At 32.2% G+C, this 18,968-nt stretch overlaps 1 protein-coding gene across 2 annotated transcripts; it reads left to right on the top strand.

Annotated features, from left to right (window-relative positions):
- The first annotated feature begins 10,539 nt into the window (after positions 1–10,539).
- Positions 10,540–18,548, top strand: LOC118058208 (probable E3 ubiquitin-protein ligase XBOS32). 2 transcript variants are annotated; one of them, XM_035070909.2, is made up of 10 exons: positions 10,540–11,789; positions 11,871–11,930; positions 12,105–12,176; positions 12,282–12,457; positions 12,545–12,705; positions 14,299–14,357; positions 14,450–14,496; positions 15,697–15,837; positions 16,353–16,444; positions 17,732–18,548. In XM_035070909.2, the coding sequence occupies exons 1-10, from the start codon at positions 11,595–11,597 to the stop codon at positions 18,256–18,258; spliced, it is 1,530 nt and encodes a 509-aa protein (XP_034926800.1). In that variant the 5' UTR covers positions 10,540–11,594; the 3' UTR covers positions 18,259–18,548. The 2 variants fall into 2 exon arrangements, with proteins under 2 accessions (XP_034926800.1, XP_034926801.1); XM_035070910.2 differs by lacking the exon at positions 12,105–12,176.
- The last annotated feature ends 420 nt before the right edge of the window (positions 18,549–18,968 follow it).

The following is an 18,968-nucleotide window of genomic DNA, read 5'->3' as shown; positions in this document are numbered from 1 at the left end:
TACGATCTTTATCTGTAATTTTTTGTAAGGACTTTCATATACTAGTTTTATATTTTGTACTTATCTTAAATCTAATTTATTCATGAATTTTATATCATTTTATTGATTATATGTTTAGTTGGAAAATAATTACCGTAAATATCACTATTACTATTAACACTATGATGGAATTATAATTGGTAATTTAACGATAATATGTTATAATTTACTGATAGCTATACTGACAAACAAGTAAAAACACTGATGAAATTATATATGTTATTCACTCAGTTATATGGTAATATTCGAAGAGGAAATATCAATGAAATAAAGTGAGTAAAAAAAATTAAACCTGTTTTTTTTTGTTTGTAAATCTACCAGTAAATTTATTAGAGATGGATTCATTGATAAAATATAAATTATTAGTTTTATCATGGACTATTTTTTTTACGAGTCTATCAGTAATTATTTACCTAATGAACTGTGAATGTGGATGCTAATTGAAATTTCTATCAGTAAAACTGTAAAATATGATAGTTTGGTGCTCTAAAAGCTGAAGGCATAGGTCTGGGTGTTATTATCAGAAACTCTCATGGGGAAGTAATGCGTTAAGCTTATGAATTCTGTCTCCCAAATAGCTAGTACTGATATTCCAGAAGCTTTGGTGGCGAGACACGGAGTCCAATTAGCTTAAGAAATGGAAGCATTGACGTGTCTGCGATCAATGGAGACAATGCTATTTTTAACTTGTCGGGCACTCTGGCTCAAGACACTAAATCCATTCCTAGTCACTCTATTTCTTTCAATTTGTCGTATTAGAAAGCTAGCTTTACCTTTGTGTTCTGAACACGTTTTGATTAATCAAAGTCTAAATCCACTTGCTAGTTCATCACTAAAATCATTTGGAATTATTTTTTGTTGTTATTATTAATGTTGGTATTCAAATCAATTTATATATATTTTAACTAATTTTATAGACTTTGCCTGAGTAAATCACCTAAAAATTCTTAAAATAAAAAAAAAAATAAAAAAAGAAACAATGTCTTTTTAGATCTTTAAGGTGTTATGCCATATAATAAATGGTACGCAAATGAGAAAAAATGGTATAAGAATGAATTTTTTCGCTATATAGTAAATAGGATGGACTTTGTAAGTAACTTCGAACGGATGACACCCCTAGACACAACTGAGTTTGACTTATTTGCTATTTATTTTTGTGTTTTAAAATATTTTTAAAAAAATTTAATTTTTTTTTAATTTTTTCTCTTTACTTCAAATTAATATTTTTTTTATATTTTCAGATTATTTTGATGAGCTGATATCAAAAATAATTTTTTTTTTTTTTTTAAAAATATCATTTTGATACATTTCCAAGTGAAAAAATACTTTGAAAAATAAACACAATCACACTTTCAAACAAGTTTAAACAATAATTATATTATATGTTATGAGAAATACTATAAATAAATAATTAGATATAATTAACTTAATTTTAATAAAATATTATGTTACGTTTATCCTTTACATAATTATATTAATTATACTTGAATTGTGACTAGATTTATGTTGGATATGTGAATTATGAATTTATTTATTTTTTTTGCATGGAGTTAGTGACCGTAAACTATATCTATAAATATTTCTTGATCAAGTCCCAGATAATAACTGTAACTCATATATCATAAATATTAAGTGTCATTCGAGAATTGCATATAATATTTACGATTAGATAAAGTGTGCTAGATATTTAAATATTTTCTAGGTTGTGCTAATTTTTTTTAATTGTGCTTAGGTATATAAAAAAAAAAACTCTCCGAAGTTGTCTCACAACATATTCACATGAAATTTAAGGCTGTATATATGTGTGTGTGTGTGACCTTAAACTCCAATCGAACTTCCCTTTGTTTTACAGGTTTCTCCATCCCTCTGACATCACAAACCTTCCATAAATCCCAGTCTAAGAAGAGCACGTTATCAATAGGAGTTTTTTTTACAATCGCATCATAATTAACCATGAAAACAAAAGAAAAGAATAGGTGGTGTTTGCAATGTTACAGCGTTGTAGCTGAGAAATTATGCACCAGAAAAAAAAAAAAAAAAAAAAAAAAAAAAAAAACCTTGTTGTTTGAAGGAAGGGTAGAAAATCTTCCGTGGATCAAGTACAAAACATCAAGCTTTTATATATATAATTTCAACTATTTTTGTACATTTGATAATTGCTTTCCTGATGACCTCCAATTCCGGCACCTGCTACATCCCTGGCCAGGGAAACTCACATTTGAGAAAATTGGAATTTTAGTATTTAATCCTTTATTTTTATTTTATTTGAGTACTTAACCTTTTATTTAACTTATTTAGTGATCAGAATTTGATTTTTTTTTCTATTTAAGACTTGAGGCTATTATATTATAATATAGTCGATATCAGCTAACAAGTGACCATTTTATAATGATAGATGATAAAAAGTGAGGCTTGCTCCAAATTAGAGAAAATTTAAATTTTAGTACCCAACCTTTTAAGTGCTTAACATTCTATTTTATCATTTATTTTTCAGCGGTTCTTGGACTTCTCTACTTTGGAGGATAGCAAAATCATGGCTTCGGCTGCACATGAGCATGTCAACCATAATTAATAGTACAATCTGTGGCTTTTTTTCCTGGCAGAAACAATGTGTTTGGCAGAATGCATAGAGTTTCCCTTGGTATTTTAATCTACTTGATTAATTTGGAAAGAGAGGAACGAGAGGGTATTTGATAATTCCTGCATTCCTGTATCTCTTGTTTTTCACAGATTCCAAATTCTTTTTAACAAGAATACATTTTTTTTGTTGAATACATTCTTTTTAACATGAATACATTTTTTTTCAGGGTGGTTGTTTTTTTTTTTTGGTTGGGGCTGCCGGTGTTTCTTTTGCTGCAGGTGATGGCTTTTCTAGGATGGGGTTGCTGTATTGGTTAGATGTTCTTCTTCTTTAGGTTGTAGCTGTTTGGGATGTCTTTCGGTTGGCTTGCTAGATGGTTGTATTGATGGAGGAAACAACCCTTAAATCTAAATCAGTTTAATTACTAATTAAACTATATATAAAGCAAACATTTCATGTGGCTAATTGGTCCATTAAGATGCAGGCTTGATTAATTTTCCTGTAGTCTGAAAAAGTCGTACAGCTCCCAACAACAATAAAAAGTAAGATATTAAATTCTACAAAATGTTATTCATATTAATCACGAATACTTGCCTTCGAAAGTCAAGATCGATGAAACCCTCTTTTTCCCAACCAAACCTGCATATAAATTGTCAAAAACAAGAAAAAAGATTAGGTATAAATATTCAATGATTGAGAGAGAGAGAGAGATAAATTTAACTAATCCAATGCAAATTTCTCATAATCAACAAACTTTTTGACCACTTTTGGCTTTAATTTCAAAGTTTAGTTCATTAACTCACCAAAAATATGGAAGTCCAAGGTTTGAAAAACAACAATCCTACCCCGTTAAAATAACAAAATGGTCTTACCATGGATATCCAAAATCTTAAATAAGTAAACAAAACACAATAATTAATTAATCCATGCAGCAGACGAAGACTTGTTGAAGGAGAGAATGAGAAAGCAAGTGCATGTGGAGGATATATTCCTTTTTATTTAATATAAATTGTTGGGATCTGTCAATGTTTGGAGCTATATCTCAAGTCAATGCTTCCAAGAGGTGACCAGAAACCCTGATAAAATAACAGCTAGACTTCTTGATAAATCTCCACGTTGTTCGGATCTTAGCAGTATTTTATATCTTAGATTTTCTTCATGTACACACGAGCATAGGAAATCACCTTATTTGAGCATTTTTTATTCAGCCTAGTTTTGGATCAAAATAAATAATAAAACTGATTTTTTAAAATTTTTTGAACCGAACTGAACTAAAAACCGGTTTAAACCGATTAATTTCAGTTTGATTCGGTTTTTTTCCCTTCCAAACAGGTTCAAACCGAAATGCATTTAGAAGCCCTGGAATTGACAACCAGATAGAGGTTGTGTTGTCGGAGGAACATCTTCTTCATCCACCATTGGATCATCTCTAATTTCAAATATGTTGTGTGCCTTAACCCCCACCTAAAACTGACAGTTCGAATATTTGAAATATATCACTGTTTGAGAGATTTCCTTGATCTAAGTCCCCCCCTCAAAATATCTTTTCTGGTTCTATTCTGCTCTCATCCTTGTTTTTTCTGTCAGCTTCTACTTCTGACCATCCATGACCACCACCAGTCGTTTTCCTGCCTCAAGGCTAGCCACACAGCCTTCTCCCACTCTCAAACTACCACCCATCCCCCAGTTACCCACCCTCTATAAACAGACGAACAACCCCCTTTATATACCCACCTTACCAGCCAAATGAAAGAATAATCAGCAATTTACCTCTAATGTGGCAAGTTTGAGAGATAAGAGACAAAGAGCATATAAGAATAGAAGAGAAGAGGATAGATTTGACTCAAATATTGAAAGGAAATATTGAAGTTTTACCTATAATCAATTATTTTTCCTTTACATTGACCTTTAGAATCCAATCTATCTTATATCCAAATCATTTGAGAGATGTGAGATAAAGAGGGGGCGGTTGACATGCATTTAGGTTTAAGGTTAAAACTATTTATATTTGTTTTTTTTAAAGCGCTGGCCTGGTTGAAACCGATTCGGTTTGGTTCAGTTTAATTGATTTCAGACTTTAGAAACCGAAACAAAATCAAACTGGAACTTTTTTGTGATTTTACAATCGGTTAATTCGATTTTTTTTTTGTTTGGTTTTTTTAGTTTTTCTTTCTAGTTTTATCAATTTAATCAGTTATTCGATTTTTTTTGCTCACCCTATCTGATCCTACTAACCCTATTTTATAGCAGAAGTATTTTTTTAGGGATTCACTTGCCTGCTGAATAATAAAAGCTGGAGTATGATAAGAGGCAATGAGAAGCTAAGGGAGTGAAGAAGAAGAAATTTGGTTGTCTGCTTGATCAAAATATATAAAGCATTGCTTATACTTCATTTTAATGTCATATATATGGAATTTCCTTACAAATATAGAATTAATTTAGGACTATTAAGAGTCTTTTTTTTTTTTTGTTATAATTGTTATGCTTTATTCACGGGTTTTTTTTCACTATCCATCTATTATTATTATATTTTTGTTGTTGTTGTTAATTTTTTGATAAAATCCATCAATTAACATACTCTGGGTTAGAGAAAAATAAAAAAAACTTGGTTTGTGAATCTTCAAAGCCATGGGACAACAACAATGAGCAGGTCCCTATACAGTTGTTTCAGGACGAACAACTCAACATCTGCTTCCATTGATGGCTGGATTATTTTAGAGGCCAATATTGTTAGGAATCCTTAATGCTCTAAATTAGTTGGGCTCAGACACTCACCTGGGGATTAGACCCAAAACAGTCTTTTCCCCTTGTTCTAGTTTCAAGCACGGCTAGTTTATTCTTGGACGTGATTTCTTTTGTTTGTGGGCCAGCTGATATAGGCTATTGGGCTTCAGCATTCTCCATCCCCTTTGAAATTGACAGGCAGCAGCTGACGCACAGCAATATTTCCCTCGTGCTCATGGCCTTCATCATTTTATAAGGAGAAGAACTGTTGCAGCAGAACATGGATGCATGCCCATTCAAGGAGTTTGAAAGGCCACTGTAAATTACTAAATTCAGATGAAGCCAGTGATGGCGTAGTTTAAAAATGAATAAAAAGAAAAAGATTTATATTCTATATAAGAAACACTTATTTTTTAGTGTTTATAGGTATGATTTTCTATTCTATAGTAGATTAAGTGTATATAGAGCCTATAGTGGATGGACGCTCCTACTAGGCTTTCTAATAACCGGACTCTCCTGCTAGATTTTCCAATGTTATTATATGAGTATTTATAATATCAAAAGATAAAATTTAGTTACTTAAACTTGATTTGTCAATATGATTATTTTTTTGTTTTTGAGTTTTTTTCTTTTAGTTTTCGTAACTGTTGAGATAAAATTAAATAGTTGTTATTCAGTGTAATTCAAAATATAATTATTTTATTAATAGTTACATAGTTTCATTGTCAATCATATAGTTTGATTAAAATATTTCAAGTCTATATAAACATGTTATCAGTTATCAAACAGAAAAAAAAGATATACAAAAAATATATTTTCTTTTCTTCTAATTCTTTCAGAGGTTTAGATGGTCTGGTTGTATTTTAGGGTGTTGTCTCTGCATGAGATAAATAAAAAATTTAAAATAGTTTTTTTCACACCTTTTAGCCAACTCTTTATGTGTTTCCATACCTAAACAATTTACTAATAAATATAAGGTGTTTAACAATAGAGACAAATCTAAATTCAAGCGTCAAGGTTGCTAAAGATAACAAAATTCAATTGGATCATTTTGATGGCACAAATTACACAAGATAGATGGACATGATGGTGTTCTTGTTTACTTCAATAAAGATTTACTAAATTCTTGATCCAAATTTGCCTACACTACCTAAACCACAAGAAGATGAATATGTTGTTTTTAAGAAAGAAAGACTGAAACATGAGAAAGATGAAGTGTTTTGTCAAGGACATATTCTGAATACATCTTCTCCAAATTAAAGTTATTAAAAGAGGTTTGGACAACCTTAGAGACACACTACAAGTAAGAAGTAGGTTTTGATTGTTTTCGAGGAGGTTGGAGGTTGAGATGAAGGATGATGGTTAACGGGGAGAGTGAGAGCGGAGAAGAGAGGCTGAAGGTTGGTGATTGGGAGGGAGAGAGACTTTTTATTTTTTTTATGAGGAGTTGCAGCTCCTTGGGGTTGAGATTGGCAAGAAGAAAATCAATAAATGGGGGCATTTAATAGCTGGTTTGGGACCAGGGAAGAAGAGAGGAAAAAACTGATGGGGACGAGGCAACGACGGCTAGTTTAGGATTCGCCGTGCCCCCTCTTTTTTTTTCTTTTTTTTTTTTTTTAAGTTTCTGATAATGGCCTTCTCCTGGGGTTTTCTCTGCCTTTGGGTTTTTTTTTTTTTCTAATCGTCCTCCCCCCTTCTTTGCATACACTGAGATCAATATTTATAGTGAAAGTCTCATCGCTTGCGATAAGTAAAGTCTCAATCAATTCATTTTTTTTTAAAAGTTCGAATTAAAATCGAATTCAAAACAAACAACTATCATTATCTTGAAGGTAAGGATAGAATGACAAAAGCACATTGTAGTCCCTAGTTTTCGTGCAAGCTGGAAAATCACATTTTTCATTGAAATAAATCTTTAATATTTTAATTTTACATTTTTAAACCCCTTAAAAAAAATTAAAAACCAATGGGCCAAAATTGGGTTACAACAATGATCAAATTATTTAACTACTAAATATAAGAATTAGATGGAATCGCTTATAGAAAGAGATTGAAAAATATTTTGATAGAACATTGTATGTCTTTGATTGATATGTTGATGATTGGATGTAATATAACATTAATTGTTTGATTTCAGGTTAATCTCAGAATTGCCAGAAGCAGCCGAATAATATTATATTATCATGTATAGATTCAGGTAGTGACCAAGAGCTTACTATGGTCCGAAATGTTTTGGGAATATTTATATAACTGGACTTAAGTTTATGGCATGCACCTTAAATAGCTTAAATTTTAATGTATATGTAAATCTTAACTCATGTATTTAGTTGTAAGATATATTTGTATTTAATTACCATGTATAATTTGTGTATGATCTAAATTGATATTTATTTTATTGTTAAGAGAATTAATTATTATTTGTTGTTGATGAGAAAATTGTGGAGTTATTATTATACGATGTGAAAAAACTATCCAAGATAATTGAATCAAGGATTTAAAATTTGATAGGTGATGTGAGAATGCAAATGTTGATAACTTGAGATATTCTAAATATATAAAAGAGACTTTACCAAAATCTCAGTAAAAATTTCAATAAATTATAGTTAATATTAAAGGACTAACATCATATTAAATGAAATATATTTATTAAAAAAAAATTTACTTTCTTTTCTTGAGTTCAAGGTAGCTTGATAATCATTAAAATTACATGGTGTTACATTTAATCCATCATCAATCATATCCAAGCATATAAAAACACATCGCTAAGAACAAAACTATCAACCTTGTGCATTAAATACACAATGATGGAGGAATTATGATTTGCCAAGAAAGCCAAAGAATCATTATAATTGAGGAAATTTTATTTTTTTGAAAATGGCCAAACTAATTAATACATTCATAACATACTTAAATTACTTGTAAGAAAAAAAGATATATAAGGACCTAGAAAAACAACAACAAAAAAAATCTAATTATAGCTGAGAATGTTATAATTGTTGTCCAATAGTGCTCATTTTTTAGAGTTGTTATAATTGGGAAAACATTGAATGTCCCATCTACTTTAGTTTTTAGTTTTTATCATAATAATAATATACCAAATACATAATTGAGACAAATGAAAACAAAAACTAAAATTTTGAGTTATTTTTTAGATCAAATAAAAACCCTAATTTGTTGTTTTATTTTTTAATAGTTCTTCTCTTCTAATGATCTACCCTCAAGAAAAGGGATTACAACTATTAAATAGGCTTTGAACTAACTTTTATAAGATATAATAATCATAATTACAATTCGAAAAAAACAAATAATGTAAACTCAAAAATTAAGCTAATTTTTTTGAAATTAACTATAAAAATAACAAAAGCGAGTAGTTGACCTTTGATGTTTCTTTTATTTCATGCTATAATCAAGGTTTAATCAAATGAATATGGATAATTCCAGTCTTGAGAAGACAATAGGTTGAATGGTAAGTTTTTATCATTAAAAGTATTCTAGATTCCATCAAATTTCCCATGTTAAAATGGTCCCAATATTTAATTATCTTTTTCCATTATGTTTAAGATGTTTACTAATACTTTTTATATGTGAAATACCAAAACTTAGAATAGGTTATTGGAATGTTCTAGAACCAAAATTTATCATTTCAATAAGAAAAACAAAACGTAAGTTGGATGCTACTATAGATAACTATATTTCACACCTCACATTTAATTATGCACATCAAATGAAAAATGCTAATGTATAGCTAATCTTCACTCGAATCACTCTTGGAAGCTAACATACTTTTTTTAAATGGCTAAGGTAGCATCCCCATTTTTATAGAAAATCTCTTTACTATTTGAATCATATAAAATAAGATTTTTATTGGCTACACTTTCTTTCTCGTATTTTTTTTTATCAAAAGATTTTTGCTTGTGAAACTCTCTTGCTTATGGAATTCAATAAAATGATGCAACTATGCACCACATCTATAACATCAAAATTCAAAACTTGAACTGGAACTCTAGCTTGTAGTTTCTAGAGAAGTTGGTTTAGTTTGACTAGTTATCCATTGATATTATAATCAACCCAAAACCTATTAACCTAGTCAGTTTGAAAACCTCTATTAGTTTCCTTAGTTTGCTATTTCTCCACAACTAGAGCCCTATGATAAGCTTTTGAAACCATCCATAATGATTGCAAAATAAAAAATAAACACGTCTTGTATGAAGTGTCATAATACACTCAACTATCACACCACCAATTTCTTCTTTATTTTTGACAAACCATTCCTTGCTATTAGTTGATAGAACTTATCACTATACTCATTAAGACACTCTACCCCTTACCTTATTATGTGGAGTCATTGGTACATGGGCTGAGTATATCTTAAAGAAAGAAGTTACATTTTATCTTCTATTTTATTTTTTTCTAGTCATTAATCTTTAATGTTATTTGTCTTTATATGGTCATCTTTAGATTATTCTCACCAAGTAAATTTTTTTTTTTTAATATAATAGTGATCAATTTCTCCCTCATCTATTTTGAGATCTTTTTATATTAAAGGTTCTATCCATTTCAAGCATCCAACTCATGTATTCCTTATTCTATAAGGTTCTTGAAAAATCAAGAAATTTAATATGAAATCCTAATAAGTCTCATGAAATTCATCATATTCAAAAGGTTGCCTCCATGCTCCTCATGCTTTTGAAAAGGATTTTCTAAATTGTTTACGGATATATGATTACTCTTCTCATGATCTTTCAATTTTCTTTTCTTTAATCAAAGAGTTAATTCTAATACACGTCTCTGTAAATGTAAATCTTTAATCATTTGTTCGTGGACTTTTTGCTCCTAAATATGTCATATTTTGTAACTTTTTTCAGTCGTGGTTTTTCCACTTTCACAACAATATAATACTAAGAATTATTGGCTATAATATTAATTAACACAATTGAAACAATGAAAAGGAATCAAAGAATAATTATCTTCTAATGGTATATTATTAAAATAAAGATCAACATCTAACTTGCTCAAAATTTACTTGCTATAGATAATTTTGGACGAAAATTTATTTGCCATGAAAAAAATCCAATTGTTTTGTGATTACCAAAATTTAAAACATTACTATGCTTATTTATATTTTGGATTCATTTTCTGAGATATTTTTTGAGAACGTATTTGTGAGATTTATAATTATAGCAAAGAAGATAACAAATATAACCGCCAAGTTAAGAGCTGACTTTTTTACATTCCCTCCACAAGAAACAGAGAGCAAAGCATGAAACGAAAGTTGACTGGCCAAGAAAGAAAGAATATCCAATGATGGGAGACACGCCTTTCATGCACGTTTGCTCGTTCTTTCTTTTATTTTGTTGGTTAAAGTTTGTAGCTAAAAGTCGCTGTCTTCCCCCACTTCTATTTCTCATCTCGTCCAGTTTTCAATTTTGCCTATTTTAAGTACTTTTTTATTTGTCAATTCTTTTCTAATCTTGATCAAGCACCTTTTCTTCTTGTATTATCTTTATCTCTTCATTAAGGGAGATATATGATCTGGGTTTTGATTTTTTGAGTGGAATTTGGGATTTGTTGTTAATATTGGGGGATTTTTTTGGATGTTCTTTTGTAAAGTTTGTTTCTTTGAGCCAAATTAATAGATGAGTTTTTGAAATCTTCAACCTTTTTGGAATTGGGGCATTGGAGATTTGTGTTTTTTGAGGGAATTTTGATATTTGAAGGAGAACTGGGTAGCTTGAAGGTTGTAGTGTTCATCTTGGTGAAGTAAATACGATGTTGTTAGAAATTGATTTGGGAATTCATTATCGTATTATTGGATTGGTTTCTCGAAATTCACGAGATCTTTAACTAACCTATGAAGTGTCACATTCATCTTCTTGTGTTTTTTTTTTTTTTTTTTTATCTCAAGCGAGTAGTTGAAGAGACTCTTTTTTAATTCTTTCATTTGGGATTTAGATTTCGACAGCAGTCCTTTTCTAATCTCTCTCAAAAAATTCACCAGAGGTATTATGAAATGGTCAATGAGATAATGACTGTTGCAACCAATTTGATTTATTTTTGAGTTTTGGATTGTTGTTAGTTGGATAGTTACAAGGAATGTTTTCTCTGTTGTTTATGTTATATCATGTGTATACGAGGTTGTAAATAGTTTGGGGGTTGGGGATGGAAAAGTTCTCTTTTACTGTTTGATTTGTGGAAGATCAAGGGAGTTGTATTGGAGCTAGAAAAAACAATCTTGATTCTTGCACAAATCATGAAATTCTTTAGCATCATTGGCAATTCATTTGGTTGTTCTGCTTCTGGAGAGCGTTTGGTTTCGGCTGCAAGAGATGGGGATATTCAAGAAGCCAAGGCCTTATTAGAATACAATCCAAGGCTTGCAAGGTACTCAACGTTTGGTGTTCGAAATTCTCCACTCCACTACTCTGCAGCTCAGGGTCACCATGAGGTATTTTCTAGTTATATCTTTTATATTGTGCAATTATTCGTGTCTTTTTGTTGTGGTGACGGTGATTTTACCTTTTTTTAGATAGTTTCTCTCTTACTTGAGTCCGGAGTTGATATCAATCTGAGGAATTATCGTGGTCAGGTAATTTCATCATACTTCAATGAAGGTTCCAGGTTTATTTTTTCGTTATTTTAGCTTTTATTTGCTTGAACCAATCATTCATATAGCCTTTTAGGTATTTTGAGAAACTGCTAGACAGGTTAGCTTCTCTATGAAATTATAAAATATCGAGTTCTTTTTAATTTGTGTGCATAGACTGCTTTGATGCAAGCTGGTCAACATGGTCACTGGGAGGTTGTGCTGACTTTGATGCTTTTTAAAGCCAATGTATGTAGTTTACTTTCAAGTCAACTGGAACTTGTTTGATTAAACATGAATAGCTTACAAGATTTGGGAACTAGAATGTGACATTTGTGGAGTGTTGGATTTTAGATTCACAGAGCAGATTATCTTAATGGGGGTACTGCACTTCATTTAGCTGCTTTGAATGGCCATTCTCGATGTATACGCCTCCTCCTTGCAGACTACATACCCAGCATTGCTGATTGTTGGGATATATTGAGTAAAGGCTCAAGGGACAATGGATCCATCTCTGAGTTTGATGGAAGGTAACTATGGGCTCCCTTCGCACTTATACAATCTCTTTTCCATTAATATGATTTTATTTGCTGAGTTGTGCCATTTATTTGCACCAGTGCTCTTCGTGAGGTTATCAATAGACCTGCTGATGGAGGCATAACTTCTTTGCATATGGCAGCACTGAATGGGCATGTTGAAAGTGTGCAGTTACTCTTGGACTTGGGAGCTTCTGCTTACGAGGTCACTGTGGAAGATGGAACTACTATCGATTTAATTGGTAAATCCTCATTTTACCTTAACTGATGATCACTGTTGCTTGTACTTTTAGGCCAACTTGCTGTTAATTTTAGTTGAATAGCAATGGCATTTTTTTAGTTCACAACTTAAACAGTGATGCCATTCTCTACATTTGCCATCAATGTTAATTAATTTCTCCTGCTCAGTTTCTCACAAGGAGACTAAGACACTTCTTAAAATGGAGATCATTTAATCAATTTGTTTTCAGATCACTGTTGCAACTCTCAGTGAAACCAGTATACAGAGGAATTGAGTTATTTGTATCCAAATTCAAATATACTAATGGACATGGTTATCAAAATGGCAAATCAACTTGTGGAATTCTATGGTTTCACTATCCAGAAATGATCAAGTCAAGTGGTCATCTCAGCTAAAACCTTGTTTTGGACCTATTGACCCAGTGAAAGGGTGTTAGATGCTCTTTTTGTGAGTTCCAATTCCAACAAGTTACTTTTGGAAATTCTTCAGCTTGTCCAGTTTTGTTTCATCTGAGAAGTCTCGAAATTTGAAAAGATATTTGCAAAGTTTTGACTTTGCATGTCTTCATTGAGATCTGAATTTTGTTTTTTTTTTTTTTTTTTTTCCTTTAAAAACTGGTTTAGGGTTTTTCTTTTAGAGGAAAAAGAAATGAAGCTTCAAATCCTTTTTTTCCCCTTCCAAGCAAGTCTCTTACTTTTTTCTTACACTACTTCTTTGTCTATCTTGAAATTGATAGCTTAGGAATTCGACATACTTGAAGCCTCTTAATAACTTCTAATTCCCAGTAACTTTATTAGGAAAGTTAGAACACTAAGGAAATACTGTTTCCCTGCTTAACATGAATTAGACAACATGTTATTATGTTTGTGTTTTCTACCTGGTTTTTTTTATTGTGTTGTGGTGAGAGCCAATGCTGTTACAGGTTATAGCATTATTACAATTTCAAATGTTCTCTAATATCATGAATATTAAACATGGTTAGCAAATATGCTAGTGATTTATTATAATAATCAGAACATTTTGTATAAAGATACTAATATTTGAAAGTTACATTTATTCAAAACTAATTTCACATTGTTCGTAAAATCTTGTGTTTTTATGATAGATTTTCTAGACCACCACCATTCCTAAGGAATAATCAAATCTTAACAACCTCAGTATTAATCAAATCATACATGTATATGGAACTCGAATTTTATTGCCTTTTTTGTTGTTGTATAGATGATAAAGATTGTCTCATATGGCAACTTTGTGACATAGATCAGACAGAAGATGTTAAAGCTTGATTATGGGAAAGTCTCATTGAACATTTTCCTACTCTCTGGAGAGAGAAATAGCTCAATTTTAGTTACATAACTAAAATCCTAATTTAATGACATCATTTGGCTATCAATACCCTATTGTACTGTAGATCTGGAAGGCTAGGTCCTACTGTTTTGGATAAGACCTATTTACAGAACAGGTAGGTCTCTCATGTTGTTGTAAAAATAATAGGCACGGAGTGAATACCAATGGCACACCATTATTCTGAGCTGAATTGTTTAGCTTGGAATACCATCTATTTAAATTTGTATCCCCTGTTGTTGCTTTCCAGGTGCTGGAAGCACGGCTCTTCACTATGCTGCATGTGGTGGAAATCCTCAATGTTGTCAAGTACGTTTACAATCCAAGAAGAAAATTGTGAAACTGAAAATGAGTTACGTTTATGCTGAATCTTTATCATGTTCATATGTGTTGTGATTCAGATTTTGATTGCCAGGGGTGCCAGTTTGACTGCTGAAAATGCAAAAGGGTATGCTTCTAACGTCTTTTAGTTCTCCCATATGTTCAATATACATCATAATATAGTGATTTGCAAGTGGAATCTCGTTGCATCTTGCAGCAATGATACTTTTTTCTTCTTTTCAACTAGGTATAAAAAATCCAAACGGTTGAAATGTTTTCCTTTACCGGATGCTATTTTGTTCAGCCTACTTATATAGTGTTTGTGCTGAGAGAGTAGGGTGGGGAGCAGAATTCGGGATTTTTTAATTGGTTTAGGATGTAATGATTTTGGGTTGGAAACCACTGGGCATGTCTTTCAAAGAAAACCATCTTAACAAATTGGCATTGAGATATATTGATAAGAATTTAATGGTCATAAAACTGAAAAATCCCAGGGCAGACTAATGTGACCATGGAAGAGTTGACACTGATGTCAATGTGGCATCAGGTGCTGACTCAATGAATTTTAGACGTTGTAATATACTGCTTTCCCCTCCCTTTGTTCCTTGTAACCCTTACTAAAACTAAAATATGAAAAGTGCCTATTTGTGACTGCTTCGTATTGTTAAAGATCAGTTGTGAAGGCTATTAACTTTAAATCAATAACATCTTTACTAATGAAGAAGGGAAATATTTTAGAAATTTCACGGAGTATACTTTGGCTTCTAGGTAAATTGTTTCTTTGGAATATGTTAGGATAATCAACCTTTTCTGGGTCCTCCCCTTTTAATGTAATTTCCCTTGGGACTTCCTCTACTCGTCCTTTGCAAAATGATAACCGCTGTTAGAATGTACCCCTGGCTTTGCCAATGTCATTCATGTGAGGATGAGCACTCTTTAGAAGAATTTCTTGGTTTCTTCACCTTATACACCTATGTGCCTTTTGTTGCATTATATTTACATGACCTTGGGAAATAATGATGATTTTCACTAATAGTAAGATCAGAATCTTTGATTGATCTCCACTTAATATAAAGTCCACATGCTGACAATAAAATACATCTCAAGCGTAACATAATTAGTTTTTAAGATCAGTAAAATCTGGCATTCGAATCATTCCATTTTGGAATAATGTCATTTCAATAATGAATCTGTACTTTAAAACACAGGGATTAGCAAATGTTCTGTACTGTTGGATATCCATTTGCCCCATTATTGTATGGACTCTGGTGAGATAAACCATATCATTGTGTTGACTTACCTCTGGTTTTCTTTTGTTTGGTTCAAGGTGGACTCCTCTGATGGTTGCTCGTTCATGGCACAGAAATGAACTTGAGGTGATTCTTACCACACAGCAAGAAAACCAGTCTCAAATATGTCCTTCTCCATATATATCCATTCCCTTTATGAGCATTGTCAAAATTGCCAGGTAAATACAGTTTGTCATATTTTGTTGCAAACTTTACGGTAATGCATTGACATATGCTATATTCTGTGACTTGCTTCCTCAAAGTATAATAGCCCTTGAATCTTACACTTGTGTCTAAACTACAAGGTCTTCCAAAACTTCCTGGGAAACTTTTTTTCACTTTTAGTCTCTTTATGTGTGATAACATCTTGCCTGGCTGATAATGTGGCTTTCAATGAAGTTCCAGATTAGTAACTGCTATGAGGGTGACTTTTGCAAAAATGTGGACCCCTAGAAGCACTAAAGGATAAAACTTTTGCACATGATGTTAAACCACAACACGTGTTGTGGAACTCTTCTAGTTCAGATTGAGTTCCATGTTAGAAATCACATATACCATGAAGTTTTTCTTCATGGTCATTTTGAGGCTAGGCGTCTCATTTACATTTATGTCAACTAATGGTCCGTTTCCAAGCAAAATGGTTAATTCCATAATCATGGAATGTTAAGCTATCCTTTGTTGGGATCATCTGCAGAGAATGTGGATGGAGGAACAATGATTCCCTACCTACATGTGATGATACATGTGTTGTTTGTCTGGAAAGAAAATGCACAGTTGCAGCAGAAGGTATGTTACTAACAATTGCTAATGGTTTCCACTTTTCTATTATGTTCTTTATTGCTTTCTATAAATTTTATGGAACTAATATTGTCAAACTGAAATTGTGAAAGTAAAATTATGGGAAAAAATGGGGTAAATTGATCATGTAACTTGTTGTCTATACCTCTTCTGGAAGCTATTGTCTAGAGCAAATGACAGACGTTCTTTGGCTTGCAAAGTAAATGTTGTGGGTTTGAGACCAAGAGCTATCACCTCATCAAGAAAATCTGGAGGGTAGAACTTCATTTTTTGGTCGAATTTTATTTGTTCATTCTTAATTTTTTCAGTTTTGTCACCAAAAGATGGAAACGTGGAATCTTAAAATTTTCTCTTAGATTCATTCCCCCATTTATGTGTTTCATCAACATAAATGTAGGCTTTTTACACATGAATACAGAACTGAATAATCATTTTACGCACCAAAGCTCCAGAATTTTCATGGGTATTATTTTTATGAAGAGCAAGCAAATCAAACTTTGTCATTTCAACCTTTAGGACCATCACCTCACTTCTCCAGGGTTGTGTTTCTGGATTCACCCAAGTGGTGGTGAGAGTTGGATGCTTGGTGCTATTTTTAGGCTTAGTAAAGAGTGATGTTCGGGTGTGATATTATAGAGCAGTAGTGGCAAATAGAGATAGAGGTGGTCTGTTACGTTCATGTATGTTATTGGTGGTTGTTAGGATTAAATTTATTGAGGCTGTAGGTATATACCTAGATATTCGCTATGACAATCAACTAAAATCTTGGGAAAGAAAACAAAATTTATATGCATGGCTATTAAAACTCAGCATGTACAATTCAATCCGTAAAGCATCTACAAGGAATGTAATTTTCCAGGTAACAGAAAAGTCTTGAGTATGACAGGTTTTAATAGCATACTCACTTTTTTTTTTTTTTTTCAATCCTGGTGTGATATCATTGCATGCCATTCAATAATCAGTGCATTATTTCATGTATAACATGGCTTTTTCCTGGGTACTTGTAGACAGACACCTTTCATGGGTTCCATTGCTTTTATCCATTGATCTTTACAAATTATATTTTTTTTTAATTCTACAAAAGTCTTCCTGTTTGGAGTAGTTCCATAAAGTTATGTGATTTTTGACAAGCTCATGAAGTTTGTGTATTTTGTGTCACCAAAATAATAGCTGAAATCTGAACCTGTAACTGATGTCAAACTATATATTCTCAGTCTGCTCCCTGTGTGTTTCAACTGAATAATCCTGTCATTTATAAAACAATATGATGTGCAGGCTGCGGACATGAATTCTGCACAAGATGTGCTTTATATCTCTGCTCTACAATCTGTATCTCAACAGTTGCTCAAGGTCCAACGGGGTCAGTTGCCTGCCCTCTCTGCCGGCATGGCATAGTTTCATTTGTCAAGCTTCCAGGAACAAAGCCAGTAGTTAAAGCTATTGCCAGAACAAGTTTATCTCTATCATTTTGTACATGTACGGGTGAAGAACCAGATTTCCCTTCAATGACAACCCCACTTCGCAAGCCTGATTTCCAGTGCACCAAAATTTCCCCTCCATCTTCGTTCCGTTCTTTAAGTTGCCAAAAGTTCCCATCTATGAATTTCAGTGCTAGCCGTTGCATGGGAGCTTCAGATACAACTCCTTTAGTTCCATGTACCATCGATCTGAACTCGAACTCGCGTGAACGCCAAGTCAGGTGTTCGAGATCAAGAATTAGACGATCAACCTCCAACCCAGAGCGCAGAAAGTCTTGGTTATCTGCGCTCAATCAGTATGTGACTACAGGAACTGGGTGCTAATTTCCTTGTTAACCTATGATGATTATTTTTCCTGCCGTGTTGCCCATAATTTTGGTTGGCAGTGATTATCGGGCTGTAAATTTGGAAGAGAATCAGCAATATCTACAAATGAATCGCATCGATACTGTTGCTTCAGCATGTCCTACATTATAGGACACTCAAATTTTTGTTGCTTGTTGCCTGGAAGATGATAGGGTGGACCAAAACATTGGAACACCATGCGAGTAAATTGAAAGAATCGCAGGTTACTCATCAAACTGGATTTCAATTAACAAGGAGTTGGTTATCTATATTATAGTTTATTAACTTTTTTTATCTTGATCATCATTGTTCTGCAAAAAAAAAGGAAAAAAAAAAAGAGAGGGTAAAACGAACAGCAATAGGGCTCTTCTGTCTGTATCAAATGGGAGGGCGTTGCCAGTTTGAAGGGTGATTTCTTAATGAATACGGCAGGTGATTTTTCTTTTGACCATATACTAGTCTAATTGTTTGCGTTGGGTTGTGGTTTTTTATTTTAGTCTATGAATACAGAATTTAGTTCCATGTATTTATTTCATTTTACTTTATTTACACAGAAAATTTATGAAGGTTAAGTTATTTTCAATAAAGTGGTGAGTAGAAACTATCGAGATATATGGATACATGTGTCGGGCAAATAACTTTAGTTTTTTAATAAAAAAATTTCCAAAAGTTTTTGTGGTAAGGTTATC

This window comes from Populus alba, chromosome 6 (genome assembly GCF_005239225.2).
Source record: "Populus alba chromosome 6, ASM523922v2, whole genome shotgun sequence".
NCBI classification, from domain to species: Eukaryota; Viridiplantae; Streptophyta; class Magnoliopsida; order Malpighiales; family Salicaceae; genus Populus; species Populus alba.
Note: the sequence above shows the minus strand (reverse complement) of the source record. Positions and strands in the feature narration are given on the sequence as shown.